This window comes from Terrapene carolina, unplaced genomic scaffold, assembly GCF_002925995.2.
Source record: "Terrapene carolina triunguis isolate 2854851 unplaced genomic scaffold, T_m_triunguis-2.0 Scaffold62, whole genome shotgun sequence".
NCBI classification, from domain to species: domain Eukaryota; kingdom Metazoa; phylum Chordata; order Testudines; family Emydidae; genus Terrapene; species Terrapene triunguis.
Genome location: NW_020664413.1, coordinates 33,138,109 through 33,157,698, shown reverse-complemented (window position 1 = coordinate 33,157,698; position 19,590 = coordinate 33,138,109). Strand labels below are relative to the sequence as shown.

General features: G+C 35.5%; 1 protein-coding gene across 1 annotated transcript in view; it reads left to right on the top strand.

Moving 5' to 3' along the window:
* COBLL1 (cordon-bleu WH2 repeat protein like 1) overlaps positions 1–18,509 on the top strand; it is a 50,684-nt gene extending 32,175 nt beyond the window's left edge. Inside the window, exons 11-15 of the mRNA XM_026647503.1 lie at positions 4,658–4,916; positions 7,238–7,323; positions 9,840–11,452; positions 13,162–13,338; positions 16,986–18,509. Of these exons, the coding sequence (XP_026503288.1) occupies positions 4,658–4,916; positions 7,238–7,323; positions 9,840–11,452; positions 13,162–13,338; positions 16,986–17,072 (2,222 nt within the window). The 3' untranslated portion in view covers positions 17,073–18,509. The remainder of the gene's footprint in view (positions 1–4,657; positions 4,917–7,237; positions 7,324–9,839; positions 11,453–13,161; positions 13,339–16,985) is intronic.
* Positions 18,510–19,590: the final 1,081 nt, after the last annotated feature.

The following is a 19,590-nucleotide window of genomic DNA, read 5'->3' as shown; positions in this document are numbered from 1 at the left end:
AACTTTAAAAAAAAATAAATAAAGTAAGGGCTTGCAGCATGCTAGCCTAATCTCTTCCAACAGCTCATTCCACAGCTGAGCCTTGTTGAACAAGGCTTTCACTCTAGCTCTCGCGCATTCATCCTGGGTTTTATTAGCCATGCTGCCCTAGAGGAACTCTGCTACAGTTCCATGGCCTGTGGTTCTACAGGACCCCATGAGGGAAGCCCAGCTACTCGCCCTGGGGTGTGTGTGTGTGTGTGTGTGTGTGTGTGTGTGTCGGGAGGGGTGGGGGGCTGTAGGATTTGCCTCTAACAGAACATAGATTTCATGTATTCCTATCTTAGTCTTTATCTGAAAATTATGTAATACGTTTTGGTAACTACATAAATTAATAATAATACAGTTTTAGTGTAAATTTTGAGAACAGTTTTAACAATTCCAGAAACTCAGTAGTTCCATCCATTTGGTGTAATGTTTCTGAAACCCTGATATTTTGAACATTAGCCTTTTTTTCAATTAGGGTTTTGACTTAATGTTGTATTCTGCATTGTATCATATAAAATGGCTGCTGCTTAAATTTATTTGCTCCTTCAATAAAGTAGCAGTGCATAATAGGTTTACCATATAATACCAGTCACAATGTAATGATCACTTGAAGGAATCTATTTTTGTTCCTGAAAGTAATAGAATGTGTTTGTGCTTCTGTTAGCTATTAATTAAAGTGGTACTACACTGTATAGTTTAAAACATGCTAACATTTCCATTATAAACTATTTTCAGAAGTTTATTTTTTTCTATAAAAAGCCCACTTTGGGCTGAAAAATGCTTTAAAGGATTACACCTACTAGAAGAGACATGTAAAAGAAAAATAATTAGAATGATTTTTGCATTGTAAAACTACAAAAAGATGTATCTTCCTCTTCATAATGGTTTTAGTTTCCATTCTGAACATTTTTCTAGCCTAACATACATACACCTCTACCCCGATATAACATGAATTCGGATATAACACGGTAAAGCAGTACTCTGGGGGGCAGGACTGCGCACTAAGGCGGATCAAAGCAAGTTCGATATAACGCGGTTTCACCTATAACACGGTAAGATTTTTTTGGCTCCCGAGGACAGTGTTATATCGGGGTAGAGGTGTAGTTCCATTAGAGTCTCATGGTTTAGGAAAGAAGAGAAAAATATCTATACGCATGTTAATTAACAATTATTGTATATTTCCTACAATTTTTTTTAAATTAAATTTCATGAGTAGCAATCTTATTGACAAAACACACAGTAAAGTCTCCAAGGAACCTGAGGTCCATTAGGTCAGTAGCCAACGCACTGAAAAGAGTGATAGACTATAATGGGTGAATGATGAGAGTATGCAACTCTCTATCTCTGACACTTTGGAGCATAATAGCTTGCAAAGAGATGTTAGACTATTATTGTATACCATTTAAATGGTACTCTTATTGACCCATTTGATTGGAATGTCTCTAAAGGAGATTTACATTGTAAGATCATTGATCTTTCAACTAAAACCTCTTCAGGTACCTTTTAGCCCAATAGGCTGTTAATAGCTTGAAAGGAACATTGTTTAAACATCATAGCCTAATGTTTGCTCTGGTGAATAACATATATACTCGCACAGATACATTTTAAATATCTTGTTGGTTTTCTGAGGCTCTTTAATAGGAAAAAAAAAGTATATTTTTGCGTCTAGTGTGTGTGTGTATATATGTGTGTGTGTGTGTGTGTGTGTGTGTGTGTGTGTGTGTGTGTGTATATATATATATATATATATATATATATATACACACACACTTGTACATGTACACATACATGTCCCAAGAGTAACACAAGTATAAATTGTAACATACCATTGCTAGCACGGGCAGCAGAGTGGAGACACAGCTGAGCTGTGCTGAGTACAAACTGGTTTGAAACCAGTGGGTACGTACTCAGCATGCTTCTGCTGCCCATGCTACTGTGCCTGTACTGCTATTTATATTCTCACTAGCTCTCATCAAGCTACTGCAAGTATGTGTACAGCAGAGGAATCACACCACTAGCTCATAGTGTAGACATAGCGTGTATATCGCAAACACACAATGCATAAACAGTTTCATTAAAAAGAAGAGAGGTGGCTTCAATCTTAGATCAAAATTAAATCTAGAAAGCAGGCATTTGGAACAAAGTCGGAAAACACTTTCTTAGAGGCTGGCCCAAAACTGTGGAACAAATTCCCACTAGAAATGAGGCCCATCACAAATCTCACCACCTTTTTTGCTCCATGTGCAAGGAGAACTTCTTTCACCTTGTTTAACATAAACACGTAGCAATGTTTTTTTGTTTTGTTTTTTTAAAAGCCACCAACAAAAGAGATTCCTCACCAAAACAAAATGCTACACTTCGTACATCATTCTCTCTTTGGAGAGAGGAGAATCCACCTGTGACAGAAGTTAAACAATGTGACTAACAAGCTACTGGAAAGCCCTTTGGTATTACAGAGATGAAGACAGTATAAAATCCTATAGAATAGAATAGCAGAATGTGCTTGTCTGGCCTTCATGATTAGTTTTTAACCACAAGTTGAGTTAATGCTGCAGTGACCATTTTATGTGATTAAGTGAAACCTTTAACACTACTTAAAACTTTGCTGCTTCCAATTTTGAGTTTATCCTTACAGGCTATGATTTAAACTGCTGTTCTGGATTTCAACTTCTGTAATAATACTAGGTAACGTGCTGTCCAGCCTGTGTTGTTGTAAGTCTGCTAGTTGAGAAAGGGCAATTTGTGATTTCTCCCTAATCTTTAAGAAAGGCATGTACCAGGATCCTTGTGATTCACTTTTTCCACCACTAGTTACTTCCCCCTTAGCTCCCAGCTGCTATTTTGTCACCATTCTTATAGCCTTCATTTATTTAGAGATTGTCTATACTTGTAAATTTTCCAAAATAGCTATTCTGGAATAGTTATTTTTGGAATGAATAAGTGTGTGTGTGCATGCGCATGTGGGGGTAGGAGTGGGGGAGTTATACCAAAAATAACTCTTCTGGAATAATTATTCCACAATTGTTTTCCTAAATTTCCAAGGTATAGCCTAACATCTTTTGAATAACAAACAGTACGAGCAGCAACACAACCAGTAGGCTAATTGTAAAGTCTATTTACTAATGTTTTTAAAATACTAATTGACATCTAATTGTAGAAAGGTTTGTGATAGGAAGTCAATGGGCCGTAGGGCATTTAGCACCTCTGGAAATTTAGGTGGCTAATCTTGAATTTAGGAGTAGAACTGGGTGAAATTTCTTTTTTTTCTTCTGAAATATCCAGATTCAGATCAGCCAAATTGTGTCATGAATTGTTTCAGCAAAAAATAAATTTTGGAAATGTCAGGTTAAATTCACATGGTGGCAGTGCCGGATGCTCCCCTCACACCCAGCTGCCAGCTGGTTAGGATACTCACTTTGGAGCAGGGAATTGAACTCAGGTCTCCCATATTTTAGGTGAGAGCCCTAAGCCCAAGGATATTTGGGAGTGGGTCCCTCAGTCTCTCCAGTTGAAACTGTTCCACTAGGTATGAAATACCTAAATATTCATTGGGTCAGCAAGGGACAGGAGAATAACTCTGTAGCCTGGTGGTTAGGGCACTGGACTGTTGGGTATAAGGTGCGCCACCATTGTTTTGCAAACCTAGGCCTTAATTTCCAAATTTCAATTTCCTTTACTAAAGTGACCAAAATCAAAATGAAGGTTTTTGCTTGCCCCGAGACAAAGCAATTCTGACTTTTCAGTTTGCTGCCAAAAAAAGAAAAAAATCACTTTGGGGTTGATCGGAAACATTTTCTGCCTTCCCCCATTTTTAATAACTGCCAGCAAATGGAAAATAAGTTATTTGCATAGCCTTATTTAGGAGCCTAACTTTAGGCACCCCAGCCTTGGAAATTTTATATGTCTTATATGATATTTTATATGGTATTTGGTCAAAGTTGATAGTTACATATTTTTGTTGAGTTACATTTTAATTGAAGTACTGTTACATTTTAAAATGCATTTCATGTAACATTACATATTTGTTGAATTCTGTTTGTAGCATATGCAACCACCCTATATGCTAAATATCAGAGTACTCTTTTAGCTAATTTTTGATAAATTCAAGGTATTACAGCTAAGTTTTGATAACTCTTTGGTGGGTACCATGCCAATCAGTGGCAAATCACCCACTGATCTGATTGGGACTAGGTTTGGGTCTTGTATCTGTTCTTAAATCGACTGGCATACTACTTTTGTTCTAAAAAGCTGTACATTTTTAAAGCTGAATTTGAGAATAACAAATTGATTTATCAGAAAAAAATAAAGATTTGATTAACATAGAATTGATATTTTTCTAGTACTATGTTTATTGCTAAGTACTGCAGATTTTTTAAAAAAATTAATTCAATACTCATTTTAAACAAATTAAAGTTGGCTGTAGCATTCACAGATATAAAGAAATATGGCTAATTGAATAGGAAAGAACTATATCGTAAATCCTGTAGGAATTTAAAAACTTTGAGTAGACTTTAACGTTTTGTGTGATTTCTTCAGAAAATTTTCTTCTGTTTGCTATTTTAATTATAAATGTTTAGACTTGCTTTGTCCCTTAATATTTACACTCTGGGTGATTGTTCTGTGAGTGCAGCTGGAATTTGCTCTGAATATAGCCTGGATGAGATCAATGAAAAGGAAGAGAAGAATATACAGTACAAAGAGGAAAGTGAAAGTGCAGATACCTCTCTTATGACACAAGAGATTTCTGCCTCCTTCATTTCTACTGATGTACCACTAGATACTGAAAAAAATGATTCTGCTTCATCATCTTCAATTCCTGGCAGTGGTTCTGTGGATAACTTTCAAAGTTCCAAGGAAGAAAAACAAGAAAATATGAGCACAGATGGCAAGTAAGTACTCTTTGTAAGAAAGAACAAAATAGAGATTTATAAGAAAGTGGCATGAGATTAATATTTCTAAACTCTCATTTCCTTTCTTTTCTAATATAACAAGTTCATTACACAATAGTTAAATGTGGTTAAAAACATAACCACATAAACATTCCAGGCTAATCTGTTTAGGCCCACTTTTCCTCACTTAGTAAATAAAAGGTAGCTATGTTCAGGTTTCACATAGTAATAGAAATTACAAATAGATTAAAATGTTCTTTCATTGTTAATTATTATTTAAGCAACAGTCACTTTCATTGAACAAAGTATGAAAACTAGAAATCTGGTCAGTTAGCTGTCACAACACAAAGGACTGCTACAATATTATGCTGACAATTTTGGGGAGATCAGGAAGAATAGCCTTCCCTGGATAAATGCTCTCCACTTTTATGGTCATAATTCTGTTTGTTTTTTTTATTCATTGTTGTGTTTTCTTGTCTTTTACACACAGGTTTTATCCATCTATCCTCAGAGAACACTGATAATTCTCTCTCTCCTTTTACTTAGGAAAGATGTAAATATCTCAGTTTTCTTTAGCATTTTTTCCCTTTCTGATACCTCTGCAGTGTCTGACTTTGCTCTTCAGCCTGTATAATAAACTGCCTGACTTGGCAGGCTTCTAACATAAAGTAGTGCCTGCTGGAAATGAAAGCTGATTGGCCAGAGAAGTTCCATAATATTCATTTAATCTACTATTCCTCTGTTCCCAGAGGGAAGTAAGTTGGCCATTCTGCCCAATTTAAATTGGAAAAAGGCGCTTTTTTTTTTTTTACACTGTACTGGAGTGAACATCTGTGAGAACTTGTAGCATGCAGTCACCTCCAAAATATGTGAGGGGTTTTGATGAGACATGTTTTTCCCATCCCACTAAACTTTTCAAGATTTCAAAAATTTTCCTTTTCTACATCAAGTTGAACCCAAGACCTGTTTCAGTTTTTTGTGGCGGGGGGGGGAAAACACAGAGAGACTCAACCCAGAAGAGCCAGTAGCCTGGCAGTTACTCAGTTGGGATATGAGAGAGGTTTAAATTCCTAGTCTGAAACCTGGGTCTCTCACATCCCAGGTGAGTGGTCTAACAACCAGGCTCTTGGGTATTTTGGAATGGGTCTCTTTCTTACGAGAAATTCCATCCTGCACCTGAGAATCCTGTCCCGATGGAAGTTTAATTGAAATTGATATTTTTCCATGAAAAATTTTGGTTCTGACAAAGCAGCATTTTCCAATGGAAAAACTTTTGCTGAAAAATTCCTGACCAATTCTAGTTTTGACTTCGATCTCCACATTCCTTTTAGTCAGTCTGGGGTCAAGAGGGCCTTGCAGAAATCCCTACTCTGTCAGCTACACTATATAATTTGCTTGTTAGCTAACAAAATATCATGTTTCCTCATTGCCACTACTTTTGGTAAGAGGGAAAAAAAACTTGTGTTCTACATGGACAAACATTGTGCCTGATTCTCAGCTGTACCAAAGCTCTGCTTAGTGTACCTGAGGAAAGGTGGCTTTAGGACTTCTTGAACTCCCCAATTTCCAGGACTATTGAGGGCCAGTTTGGTCTATTGTGTATTAGAGTAGCCCCAGGTCTGCTCTTAGTTCTGTCAGCCTGTGGGCCTTATGTTTTGAGCATAGAAGACTGTACATCATGCTTAGTAATATGCTGTGCTCCTATTTCTCTTTTGTTCTTGATATTGTTAGGATATTTCTCAAAAGTGTAAGGAAAATGTTATCTGTCCTTTTTTAAGGAAAGAGTATGCACTGCACAAATTCAATCGTCTGTGGTTTTATGATCGCAAGATATTCATGTATGGAGTTCTTTTTTCCCCCCTTTGAGGCAACATACTGTATATACAATGTAACGGACAACATCCAGAAAATTACCTGAGTGGTTATTTTTACCTCAAAAAAAGAATTAACATTTTGAGCATGATCTTGTGGGATCCTGAACACCTCTTGAGTGGTTTCACTGGAAGTTGTGTGCTCATCAACTTACAGAGGTTACTCGGGGCCTAATAAATTGGGGGAGAGAATTTAAAAAAAAAAATGCACGTAGAGTTGCATTAAAGAGAAACTGCATATGCACTGTGGTATGGAAAGTATCATAGCAGCATTTCCTCTAAATTTTTTTAATAATCTCTGTTGAATTTTTCCAGTGTTTGGCAGAAAGATTTAACTAGTTTTCTCCATCTGTCTTTGGAGAACATTGCCAGTTCTCATACATCTTTTCTGTGTGTTTACTGAAATCAGTGATATTAGCATATATAATGTACTGTGCTGTCTTTTTGCAGAGAACCACACAGTAAGATAGACGATGAACAAATTACATTTGAAAATGACAAGAAGTTGGGAATATTGGATCCAAACAAAAATTATGGTGAGTTATACTGACTAAATAAGAAAAATACTTGTAATGAAAGTTGAGAGTTTTGGTTTCCAAGTTAATAGAACTTTCATACTCAAAAGCATCTCAAACCACTTTATGAAGTACAGAAATTTAATACAAATAGAAGCTACTTATGCACACGTATTCAAATGCAGTTGTGTCTTGATACTTCAAAATTGTTCCAAATATAGAAGAAATTGTTCCAGTCCTAGGTTATAGAATCTCATGACATCAATCTCTGGCTCACATTGTGAAATCACTTTCAGAATAAGTAAGACACTGTGGTTTCTGTAATTTAAAAAAAAACAAAACAAAAAGAAACCCTTTATTTTACATTGCAAAAGCACACAGATTGTAATTGAACTGCATTATGACTCAGGACATAGATTTCCCGGCACATTGCTTAATAGCATTCCCCAGCCAATTAAATTGCACTGACAGGCTCTGACGGAAGTCCTGTTTAGAATAAATCTGCTGGATAGATGGTGTCTTCTATGCTAAACCTTCAGAGTGAGAGATTTAAAGCAGACAGCTGCAGCGGAAGAATGATCTCTCTAAAAGAGAGAAATTATATTGGTCTGAATTATGTTGCTAATCTAGCAACAGGATTTTTTTTTTTTCAAAAAATTATGATGTCAAATGGTATTGCAAGAGCAAAACATTCAAGAAAAAAATTCTCATCCACCGTCCCCCAATTAGCTATTTCTGGCTTTACTGGCATGATGAAAAAATGTATTTCAAGGTTAATAGTGTCAAATGAAATGACAGGCACCTTGTTTGAAATTTACAGGAATGAGAGCATCTGACGATGGTAAACTAAATTCCTTAAGTCATGTCAGTTGGATTATTATTAATTGTGGAAGTTGCTATTGCCAGGATGTTCAGATGTAAACCTGAATTTGAGCTTATTTTGTTTTTGAGGTGTTAATGCAAAGATTTAGTAATCCAGTACACATGTAGTAAACTTTACTTTTAGATTATTGTTAACAAACAGAAGAGGATCCATCATTCATGTGTGTAGTATAAACAAAGTTGGCATAGTGGCTTCATTGTGTATGTAAGATCTGAAGGACTGCAACACCCTTTTGATTTATCAGCCCATAATGGCTTCTTCAGAGACAATCAGGGCTTGTCTACACTTCTGCGTGAATAGCAGAAGTGAACATAGAGGATCTCTTGTCAATCATGAATTCATTTTGTGAATCTGCTAAAGACAACATTGGTGTGTTCCTGCAAATATTCATTAACTATTTGATGATAAAGACGAGAAAATGAAACGACCAAAATGATGCTCAGTTAAACTGTGTTTTGTTTGTGTTGCAAGTTATTTGTAAATCATGTCATGAATCTGACTGTAGAACTATGAACAAAATCTATTAAATTAAACTTTTCTTGTTCCCATTGTAATCCATTGTTGCATTACATTGTTTAGAACAATGTAGAATATCCCAATAATGGTTTCTAATATGTTAATTTTTGACTTTATCACAAATATCCTGCATAAGAGGAAAATCAGGTTTAATTACAAAACTGCATTATGACATTGTTTTTATGGAAATATGTTGTTTTGTAGGGAAGCAAAGGCCCTTCCATAGTTCTAGAAATGGATAATTCATTCCCCTAGAATCTATTACTTTCATGATTTCATGAACCCATTACTTTAGTGTAACAAATACACACATTAAATTCTGCAAATATATAATCTTAAATTGTTGCACTCCTTCAGATACATGCCTGAGTGTTTTTATTAATCCTATCCTTGTTTTTTCATATTTATAATTCAAATAATTTAAAACTAGTAAACTGCTATTTTTAATACACACACAAAATACATCAGGGAGAGACATTCTTTTTTTTTTTTTTTTTTTATTTTTTTGAACTTGGGATAATTAATTTTATAGTAATGTGTTTTAAAGTGAATTTTGGAAAGGCTCAGATGTGATTCATATTCCCAAAATGTAAGACAGGCCACTTTAATATAAACTCCTGGAAAAACAGATATGCAATAATTGTGTTACTCAGATATTTTTAACTGCATTAGTGTAGAAATGCTAGAAACATCTGGCATATAACATCTTTTTATGTGAATAAATATAGTAGGAACACAAACAGCAGAGACACGGGACCAGTAGTCCTTACCAGTTTGTAGACTGAGCTATACCTTATATATAAAGGAATGAAATTCAGACAACCTCCCCGCCCCAAAACCTTAAGTGGTCCCTAAACCGGCTTGGTCATCTGGTCTATCCATGACACCAACAGCCTCAGTGGGTAGTAGTATTAAAGTATTTTTCATTTAATATTAAATTGGAAAAATTACCAGTACTAATCAAGCTAAAATATCTTTCTAGTGTCTTGAAAGGGTGTAATAAGGGAAAGTTTTTATTATTTCTAAGAAACCATTTCTAGTGGTTAAAGAAAACGGGGTTATTGGGTTTCATGATTTAAACAAAAAAGTCAGGCTGTTTGATATTGATATTAGTTCAGAAATATTTTTTCTTTTAAAGATCATAGTGGCACAAGATTCCTTCCAGCAACCACAGGAGAAAAAGAAAATCAACGTAAAATGGGAGAAATTAATACAGCAGATGTCAGAGAAAAAAATAAGCTTGAAGTTGACAAACTATCAAACTGCCAAGAGTATAAAAATGACATCTCTACAAATCAGGATGATAATCCTCAAGTGAATCTAGGGATACAAGATCGGAAGCTAAATCAAACGAACATGGAGATAGTAAAAACTCAGGATATTGCAATTCAGACAACTCCATCTGATAGTTTTGGCAGGACTACAGTAAGTGAAATGATTGTCCTTCAAGATTGTGAGTCATCCACCTTCAAAGGAGTAGCCCACATGCAGAATTTGGATATAGACAATCCACCTTTGCAGTTGATGAACAAGGCGCAAGAGTCTGTAGAAGTTTCAACAGAATTCAACCATCAGAGACAAGAAGCTGCGGATGACAAAGCAATTCCCATAGAAGATCAAAGTAATATATATGATAATGACAGTGGTCTTACCCCATCAGAGAGAGCTCCAAAAAGTGCAATTAGTTCTCCTATTAAAGGTTACCCACTTTATAGACAAGACTTCAAACCTAAACCTAAACCCTCTAATGAAATTACAAGAGAATATATCCCCAAAATTGGAATGACTACTTATAAAATAGTGCCTCCAAAATCCTTGGAAATATTGAAAGGTTGTGAGTCAGATGCTCTGTCAGACATTAAGGATCAGGATGGAGTCACCTTGGAAATGTCCCCACAGTCAGAGAATTCAAAAGAATTTGGAGTGCAAACTGAAATTCTTTGGGTTTCAAAAAATACAAGTCAGTCAGAGTCTGGTTTAAAATATGAACCTGCTTTAGCAGTGAATGATCAGCTGCACAAAACTAACAAAATTACTGACAGTGTCTCAACTTCTGACCTTGGGGTTACTACTGAAAGCAAGCAAATAGAAACAGAGGCTTCCAAACCCAATATAGGCAATGGCATAACTCCATTGATGCTAAGCTCAGGTAACACAAATTCTTCACCTGAGACTCAAGAAAAATCAAGTGTTTTCAGTCCTACAATGAAACCTAGTTCTTTTTACTTACAGATGCAAAGAAGGGCTTCAGGTCATTATGTAACATCTGCAATTGCCAGAAGTGTCAGTGTTGCTACTAGTCCTACTCAAAGAGAGGCTACGAATACAGAGAGAGAAAAAAAATTATCATCAGATCAGTCTTTTTTTCCTTTACATAAAACACATAATTTCCCTGCTCAATTAAATGAAGATGAGGTTGATAATGAGAAAAAAATTGACACTTCCACTTCTAGCAAAACTGCTAAACCTTTGAGTTTTCCTTCCTGTCAGCCAACAACATTGAACTTAAGAACTCTGAGAACTTTTGCAGTTCCAAAACCATATTCCAGTTCTAGGCCATCCCCCTTTGCTCTTGCTGTCTCATCGGCAATCAAAAGATCACAGTCATTCAGTAAACCACATGCCATCAGTAGCCAGCCATCAAAAGAGAAATCTCCTGTTGAACTATCCTCAGTAACTTCCACAGGAGATGTGAAGAACCAATTTTTACAAACCTTAACAGGAAGTTCACAACACAATATGATGGATAAGGTAAGTTTTACAAAATTTTAATATTTTTTGGACATTAATCATTGTATCTTTCACAGAAGAGTGAGATTCACTCTGTCCCTTCTTTGAATAGTTCACAAATATTAGTAGGCTTTGGATTAATAACATATAAACATCTAGTGGTACATTCTGCTGTAACAGCACCATGTACAACATTTCAATGGAATATAAGAAAAAGAAGTAATGTAGTCTTGTACGGCGTTTATAGAGGATACTTTTATTAAATGAAATTTTTCTGCAAAATTGAAAATGCTGAGAAATAATTCTGTCTTGCCATAATTAATAATGTCTCTTAAACTTATAAGCAAAGAAAAGATAATTGGATCTGGTTTATCTATGCATATCTATTTTCCTATTCAGAGTTGTTGACTTTGTTTTTAAAAAAGTACCATGTGTAAAACTGTTTTTACTTAATTTTTGAGTGATGTCCCAGAATAATCGATTGAGGGACATTGAAACAGGATATGTGTAAGGATGCAGATTATCTTCTGGTATGACTAGCACAAGTCAACAGTATTATGTAACCTGACTGGCATCCAGGGGTTGAATTGGAAAAGTAGAGTTAGTGGAACTCTTCAAAAGTTTACCCTGTATAATATCTATTCACTTTAGATGCTGCAGTGAGATGCTAATGTTAGTAGATTGTGCAGATATTCAAAGTAGGATCATGCATGCTTCCTGGGCTCAGCTCCCTCACTGAATCAAATGCCCTATTTGTGCACCTTGGACTTGGGTACTCTTGAGTGGCGGGGAAGGAGCAGTGGTCCTCTCCCAAGTCTACCCACTTATGGCCCCAAAATGAGCTGTCGCTCAGAGTAAATTGTGTAGCTCATCATAGTATTTTTTTAAACGTTTTAATGAGTAATGAAATATTTATCAACATTGACATTTAAAGTATCATAATTGGCCTGTAACACCTACTCAGATGAATGGGGAAGTTCATACATTTGAGCTATTGTTTCATATATTCTGCAAATTCAGGCAGATGTCACTGCATCAGTTGCATTCAGTTCACATTCTGAAGGTGTTTTATTTTATTTTTTTCCCAACAGTAACAGCTATATTTGCATAAAGTAAAAGCTGAGATTTCGGAAAGCAAGTGGGCAGCTTGGGAGAGGCATCCATACTATGCAGTGGCCTAATTCTAGCCCTGCTGGCATCTGTATCTTTGTATGATTAAGTTGAGAGTATGAATTCAGATCTAACTGTGTGAATATTCCTGGAAATCTTATACCATTCATCTTGTGGTAAAGCAGTAACTGTCTATTTCCTAAGGGCTTTTGTAGTCCTAATAAGGAACTTGCAGGCATAGAAATAAATTTGTTTGATATTAATTAAACTACGTGAGATGATTATGTGGAGAATTTTATAGACATCTTGGGGAGAATATTCCCCATTTTTAACAGTGTAAAAGTTCCTTAAATCCCTTCTGGCCTATAACTTGTTCAAAACCCAGGTGTAATTCCCAGATGCTATTTTATGGCACCCTCAGCTGGGTGCTATCACATCACATCATAAATTACTTGCAAAGTGAAAGTACAAAATTAAGGTTGTTCCCAGAAATCTTGCATGAAGCAAAATGCAGAATGAGGGTACAGTGCTGTAATATTTGGCCAGACTGCTTCAGATATCCATTTATGACCTCACTCAAATGAAATGCCTTGATTTCCGCACCCCCCCCCCCCCAATAGAAAAGTAACTGTACAAACAGTGAACAAAACAGCCAGGTGCAATCTTCAGCTGACCACCCAACTTCTGTTTTTGAGAGAGAAACTGCTTTAACGTTCCAGAGCTCTGACCCAGAACAGATCCACCAGAGCCTGCTGGCTGCTATCCGCTCTGGAGAAGCTGCTGCCAAATTAAAAAGGGTGAGTTTTCATCATCTCATCAGTAACAATGGAGTTACAGTGCTTATTTCAAAATTACCAAATTAATGCCTAAAAGCAATCAGTCCTGGAACTAATCATGACAAGGGAGTCTCCTGAAAGTGTTTTTTTTAGTTGTACCAAAGCAGATTTGTACATGGAAGAAGCTTGTGCTGTCATTTTTTCAAATAGGGAAAATATTATGTTTCTGAAATAAATTTTATATTAAAATTAATTATTAAGGCTCCACTTCAGCAAAACACATAAGCATGTGCTTATCTCTGTTTAGCAAAGCACTCAAACATATACATCTATTTAAATGCTTTTCTGAACAGGGATGGTTTTAAGAACAAGAGCTAAATCAGCTACAACCTTCTGCCAACAGTACACATGCAGAAGTTATAAAGATTAATTTCCTATTGATTGTCGATACTATATACACACGTAATTCTTTTTATATTTTAAAACTTCTGTCTGCTTTTTGGTTTCATTAGCTAGAACGATCTCATTTTTCATACAATGTTTGTAAGTGTTTTGTCGCCAGTAATTCCGGAGAGAATTAAGTATGCATCTTACTGAAATAAGTGCTGATATTTTCCTGTTTCTAGAATGCAACACTACATAAGAAAAATGATTCCTTAAATGTAAACCACAATACTTAATCAAAAATAATATTATGAGTAGTTGTAATTCATTCTGTTTGTGAGCCGAGATATTATAGTGATATATACTCAGTAAATGCTTTTTAATAATTAAAAACATGGAAATAATATAAAAGAAATCACTGATGTAAAGGATAAAAACACAAATTAGCCTCCTCTATTATTTAATACTCAAATGACTGGAGATAAATGGGTTGCTTAAAGTACGGTTGTTTTTTATAGTTGCCATGAACAGTCTGTAAAAAGTAACAGAGGGTCCTGTAGCACCTTTAAGACTAACAGAAGTATTGGGAGCATAAGCTTTCGTGGGCAAGTACTTGCATCTGAAGTAGTGAGGTTCTTACCCACGAAAGCTTATGCTCCCAATACTTCTGTTAGTCTTAAAGGTGCCACAGGACCCTCAGTCTGAATCTGTAAAAAGTAGCAAACACGGCTACCCCTCTGATACTTGACACCATGAACAGTCTGACACCTCAGAAGAACATTCTGTTTAAATTATTTTGCAGAATAAATATACTGTGTTTTTAATAAGTCACATCATTCCATAGTTTCAACTTATTTCCCTTAGTTACATGATATTTGGAGATCTACCTTTTAAAACAGTATTGTTAATTAGAAACCTTTAAAAATACTCTGGCTTGGTTTGATAGACCTTCTCATTTGTATCTTTCTGTCCTCAACCCCAGTTTTTTGTCTTCCACCAGCGTGCTGAAGTATGACCTGTTACTGCAGAACCCTATCTCTTTTGAAGATCCAGAGCTTTGTTACCCACCTACCCAACCCCTCCCAAAATCCCTATTCCTAAGCAATTATTTTATAGAAGTCTTTGATTCCTTAGAACCATATTCAGGAGAACACGGGTTCTGTGGGTGTCTATATTTTGGCACCCAAACAGCTTACATTACATGGAAGACCTCTCTCTTAACAGAAGTGTGGCAACGGAATTTGAGTTTCCCAAGCCTCCCACCTTCTCCACACAGATTGAATAGCCCTGCTTCCCCAGAATGGTCACAAGTGGAAAGTCAGCATGATCGGTCAGTCAGTCCAGTGTGCTGTCAGGGTGGTGCACAGTGAGAAGCTATATTGCAGTGAACTAGTTGTCAGCCAGTTACAAATCATTTAAGGACAATGGATGAGATTAATCAAACGTTAAATCTTCTGGAGATTTGATGAAGTTGGATCTATCTGATGTAGAAGAAACATGCCTGATTTTTATGATGTAGCTTTCTGATTATTGTTATATAGTTGCATTGTGAACAATATTGAAACTGAAAATACATTTAAAAAAAGTAGATATATTAAAATATCAAAAATATGTAAAACCTGTTTGTGATACTTGCCATAATACCTGATAACTTATTTGGAAAAACAAGATTGATAAAGTGCTCTTCAGAATTCAAGAAACACATCAAGCATAGATGGAAAGCTGGAAAAAGGTTAGCAAGGAGTTCCATAACATTTTGATTTTATGTACTTTCCTTGGCCAACTTTGTACCAGTAGAGAAGTTTTGACACTCCCTGCCTGAGGAGTTGACAATCTAAAGGACAGAAAAATATCAGACGAGTCTTTCAGAATAACTGAATTTGAAAGTTTTTCTAAAATAGTGGAATATTGAAATGGAACAGCATTTTTATGGATGTTGTAGATGATGTGTGTTTTCAGGGAGAACTTGAAGAATTGAGTGAAGGAACCTAAACCATACCTAAAGCATTCTACAGCATAGTGGCCCGTGAGAATTTCATGAAGTCTGTTCAAATATAAGGACACTTGAAACTCCAAATGTGTAAAATGCTAACCGCTGCACTGTTTTCTTCGTAACAAATAAAGGGAAGGTGACATATGATGGGGGGTTCTGGGGAGAGAAAGTGTGGCATCAACTTTATTTTTAGGCCTGTTGTGCTGATGAATTCAGGCAATGTTTTTATTAAAAGCTTAAAATTGAGAACAGGGCATATTGTAATCAATGGAGAAATAAAACACTTTTGTAAGCAGGGTATAAGTATCCAGATAGTCAGTGATCCTGGTTGGGAAAAGCATTTTAAGTAAATTAACTCATAGCTTCCATTAACTGGTTCTGTGAGTGATGACTGGCTACTATTTGGTCCTACTGAATTGCGTAAAAGGTCTGTCAGGTGCTTGCCATCCCCCTTCCCTGATGCAGCTCTGTAAGGGAGGCATTCAAGAAACCAGACAAAAATGCTACCATGGCTAGCCAAGTCTTTTTTTTCCCCCTTAATAACTTGCCAGAGTGCAGAGCCAAGATCTGTGGCCTTTTGTGCCGTGGATCTTTTCTTTTGAATGGAGCCTTCAGTAATTACTAATCTAAATGGGTCAAATGAGGTTGTTTTTAAACCATTTTTCTCTCTTCAGAATATTTTCATTGTGCTAGTAAACTCTGTTGAAGATCTTTTCAGTGGTATCTAATCTTAGGGCCTGATTTTCAGGATCACAGAGCACCCACAGCTCCCACTGACTTCAGTTGGAGTTGGTATATTCAACGCTGTTGGAAAAAAGGGTACTGAATGTCTTAAATTAACAGGTTTAACATCTAGTAAAACTTTACCACTTAGTAAAAAATTCATTGCAGTGTCACGGAACACATCTAAATCAAGAATTATATCTGGAATCAGTTCTAATGTGTACTTGACTAAAAGAAGATGTGGATGTATTCAGTGAATACATTGCTTTCCACGTTTCTCTTTTGAGATGGCAGCAGAGCTCCAGACACATTCGATAATTGTATTAAGTGTGCAGTTTGTGAAGAGTTGTTTCACCCTTAATGCCTACCAAAGTGTACATGCTCTCGAAGTAGTAAATATCTGATTTTTAAAATTGCACAAAGGTAATTTATAACTTGATTGAACTTCAAAAAAAACGATTGCTGCATTTGTAAGCTAGTACTGAATAAAATATTACAGGGAAAATTCATTAAAATTGGACAAATATTTCTATTTCAGCAATGTGATGATGATTTTCTTTTCTCTTAGGTTGCTGCTCCATCAAATACTATATCTGTCAATGGAAGATCCAGGCTCAGTCACTCATTTCCCACAGAAGAAAAATATAATCATTAGACATTATACCAAATACTTTGCACTTTACTACCATTGCCTAGGCCAAATTAATACTAACTGCAAATTTTTGCAAATGTAAATGCAGGTGTATGTTAGTATACATTGTCAATTAAAATATAGGAATTTCATGCTGGATTTCTTAATTCCTGGGGAAGGTTTATTAGAATATGTAATTTATAGTAATTTTTTTGTAAAAGCTGAAAATGCTGCTTCAGAACTTTAAGATGAGGTGCAGATGAGTTTCATTGTTGTTTAAATGAGAATCAAATGTTGATTTCATTTTGTACTGTTAAGACTAATGACATGTAGCAACATGCTGAAAAATACCGATGATTTAGAGGAGTCTGAGAATTTCAGATTTTTAAGTTTATAATTGTATAATACTAATGTTAAATTGTGAGTTTAAATATACATCTGCCACTTGTTGCCTCAATGATACTTTGTTAAATTAAATCTTAAAATTATATTCAATGAAGCTCACTTCAGAATTTCTTCAACTAAGAGTTGGAATCAATATTATTTGGCTTTTACTCACCTTAACTTTTTTTCTAATAGCACTACGAACATCAGGACCAAAATGATCTGAAGTTTTTCATATTATTTTAATATTTTCTTAACACATACTATTTGGCTTTTCTCATTCTGCTCTGTAACAAGTAATTTTTGTGAATAGCTTTTTCTCATAATATTCTGATAAGCAATAAGTACCAGATACCTTTTTAAATATTGTCATTGACATGTAGAAACAATGACAGGGAAAAAAAATTCCAGTTTTGATATTTAATGAAAGAGAAATAAAAGATTATGCTCACATGAAGTGTAACTAAAAAGATCCTAAAATGCTTTGAAATTATTCATACAAACAGTTTATTATAGTCTTAAATCAGCACAATAATGGGAAAACAAAGCACATTATACAAAAGTCTATATTTATAGAATAAGCATTTGCTACTGAAATAGAAAAGAGGTGAAGCTGGAACACTATATAAAAAGAAAATGCCTAATAGATGCAGTGTTTTTATCAGTTTGACTTTCTTGTCAAGATGATAATTTTTTAGGGGAAAATGAGATTATAGTGATAATAAAAACAACAACTGGATTGTAGATATCTCCTGCAAATATTGGGATATTTGCCATTTTCTAAAATATTTCATGTTGGGTTTTGGTTGAATAAAAGTAATTGTATTTAGTTTGTCTTTAACAATATATTTATTTTGTGTTATAGAAACCATTTGTAACATTCAATGGTATTTTAATTGCACAAATTGCTTTATAATTGCTCATTTAAGAAAAGGTTTATTTTGAAGAATGGCATACTGCCAATGTTTTTTGTGCAATAATCTGGGATCAATGTACATTACTTTCACTAGTTGGGCGTGGTCACAAGTAAAACTATATTAAAGTTGTAACAATGATTAAAAACCTAAGAATGTCCTAGTAAACAATAATTCTTAAATACTAAAGCAATGAATATTTATTTGCACAATCTTGTTGTCTCATACATTCTGTTTTTACCCCTAAATCCACTGATAAAATGTATCCCTCTTTTTTTCCCCCCCACTTAAGAACAGATCCCAAATTTTGAATGGGAAACAAATAATCAGTTGAGGTTTCAGCAGATCTTTCCAAATGGCTTCTTGAAAAAGAATGTTTTTCATAGATCACTGGAAAAAATGGTGTCATCTATAACGGGAACAATCTTTTCTTTTTCATGCTTAGCTTTTCTAGATGTCACTGTGCTTTTAGGGATATATTTAGAAAATATAACCAGCCATAGCTGGTTTCGTGAATAAAACTAGTTCTCCTAGTGACCCTCAGCTTTGCTGTACCATATTCTGATTTATAATATACTGATTGCACTATTAAAGGAGTCCCCTTCCATCTGCACCTGGATTTTTAACATTTCAGTTTTCTGTCAAGTAATAGTTTACTGCCAAAATATTAGTAAAGCTATCTCACATGACTCTAATTCAATTTCCACACATGGTGACTTTAGACTATCTGACCTTTCACAAGTTGGTACCTGTGGAGCCTAATTCTTTTGAGTCAGGAAGAAAAGATCAACTTGCATTCTTCACCTGCTGACTTTACCCTTGGCTTTGACTGCACCACTACTGTATAATCCCCTATGTCCATGTATGCAAATTGTCTTGGATTGAGGATATTAAGGTCAGACTTGCCCTGATCTATAGGTATATATGGCAGAATGGCAATAAGTTAAAAGGACACCACTCCAGTGAATGTGAGCTCTAGAAGGCAAGTATATTGGTTGTTAATTGTTCAGGACCACATCTACCACAATTCTAGACATCTGGGCTGCTCCCTTCCTCTCTGCAGACAGATCAAGTCTTCGTGCTGTGTGCTCTGGCCATGCCTCTTCTCCTGCTTGCCACTCGATTCTCTGCCTCAGTGGCAGTGTGTGGACCGGGGTACCTCCGACCTATCTTCTGCTTTTCAAGGGAGCTTTTCCTGGCTATTTTTGGAGCAGTGTGAGGAGTGTTTTCCCTCTCTAGCCTCT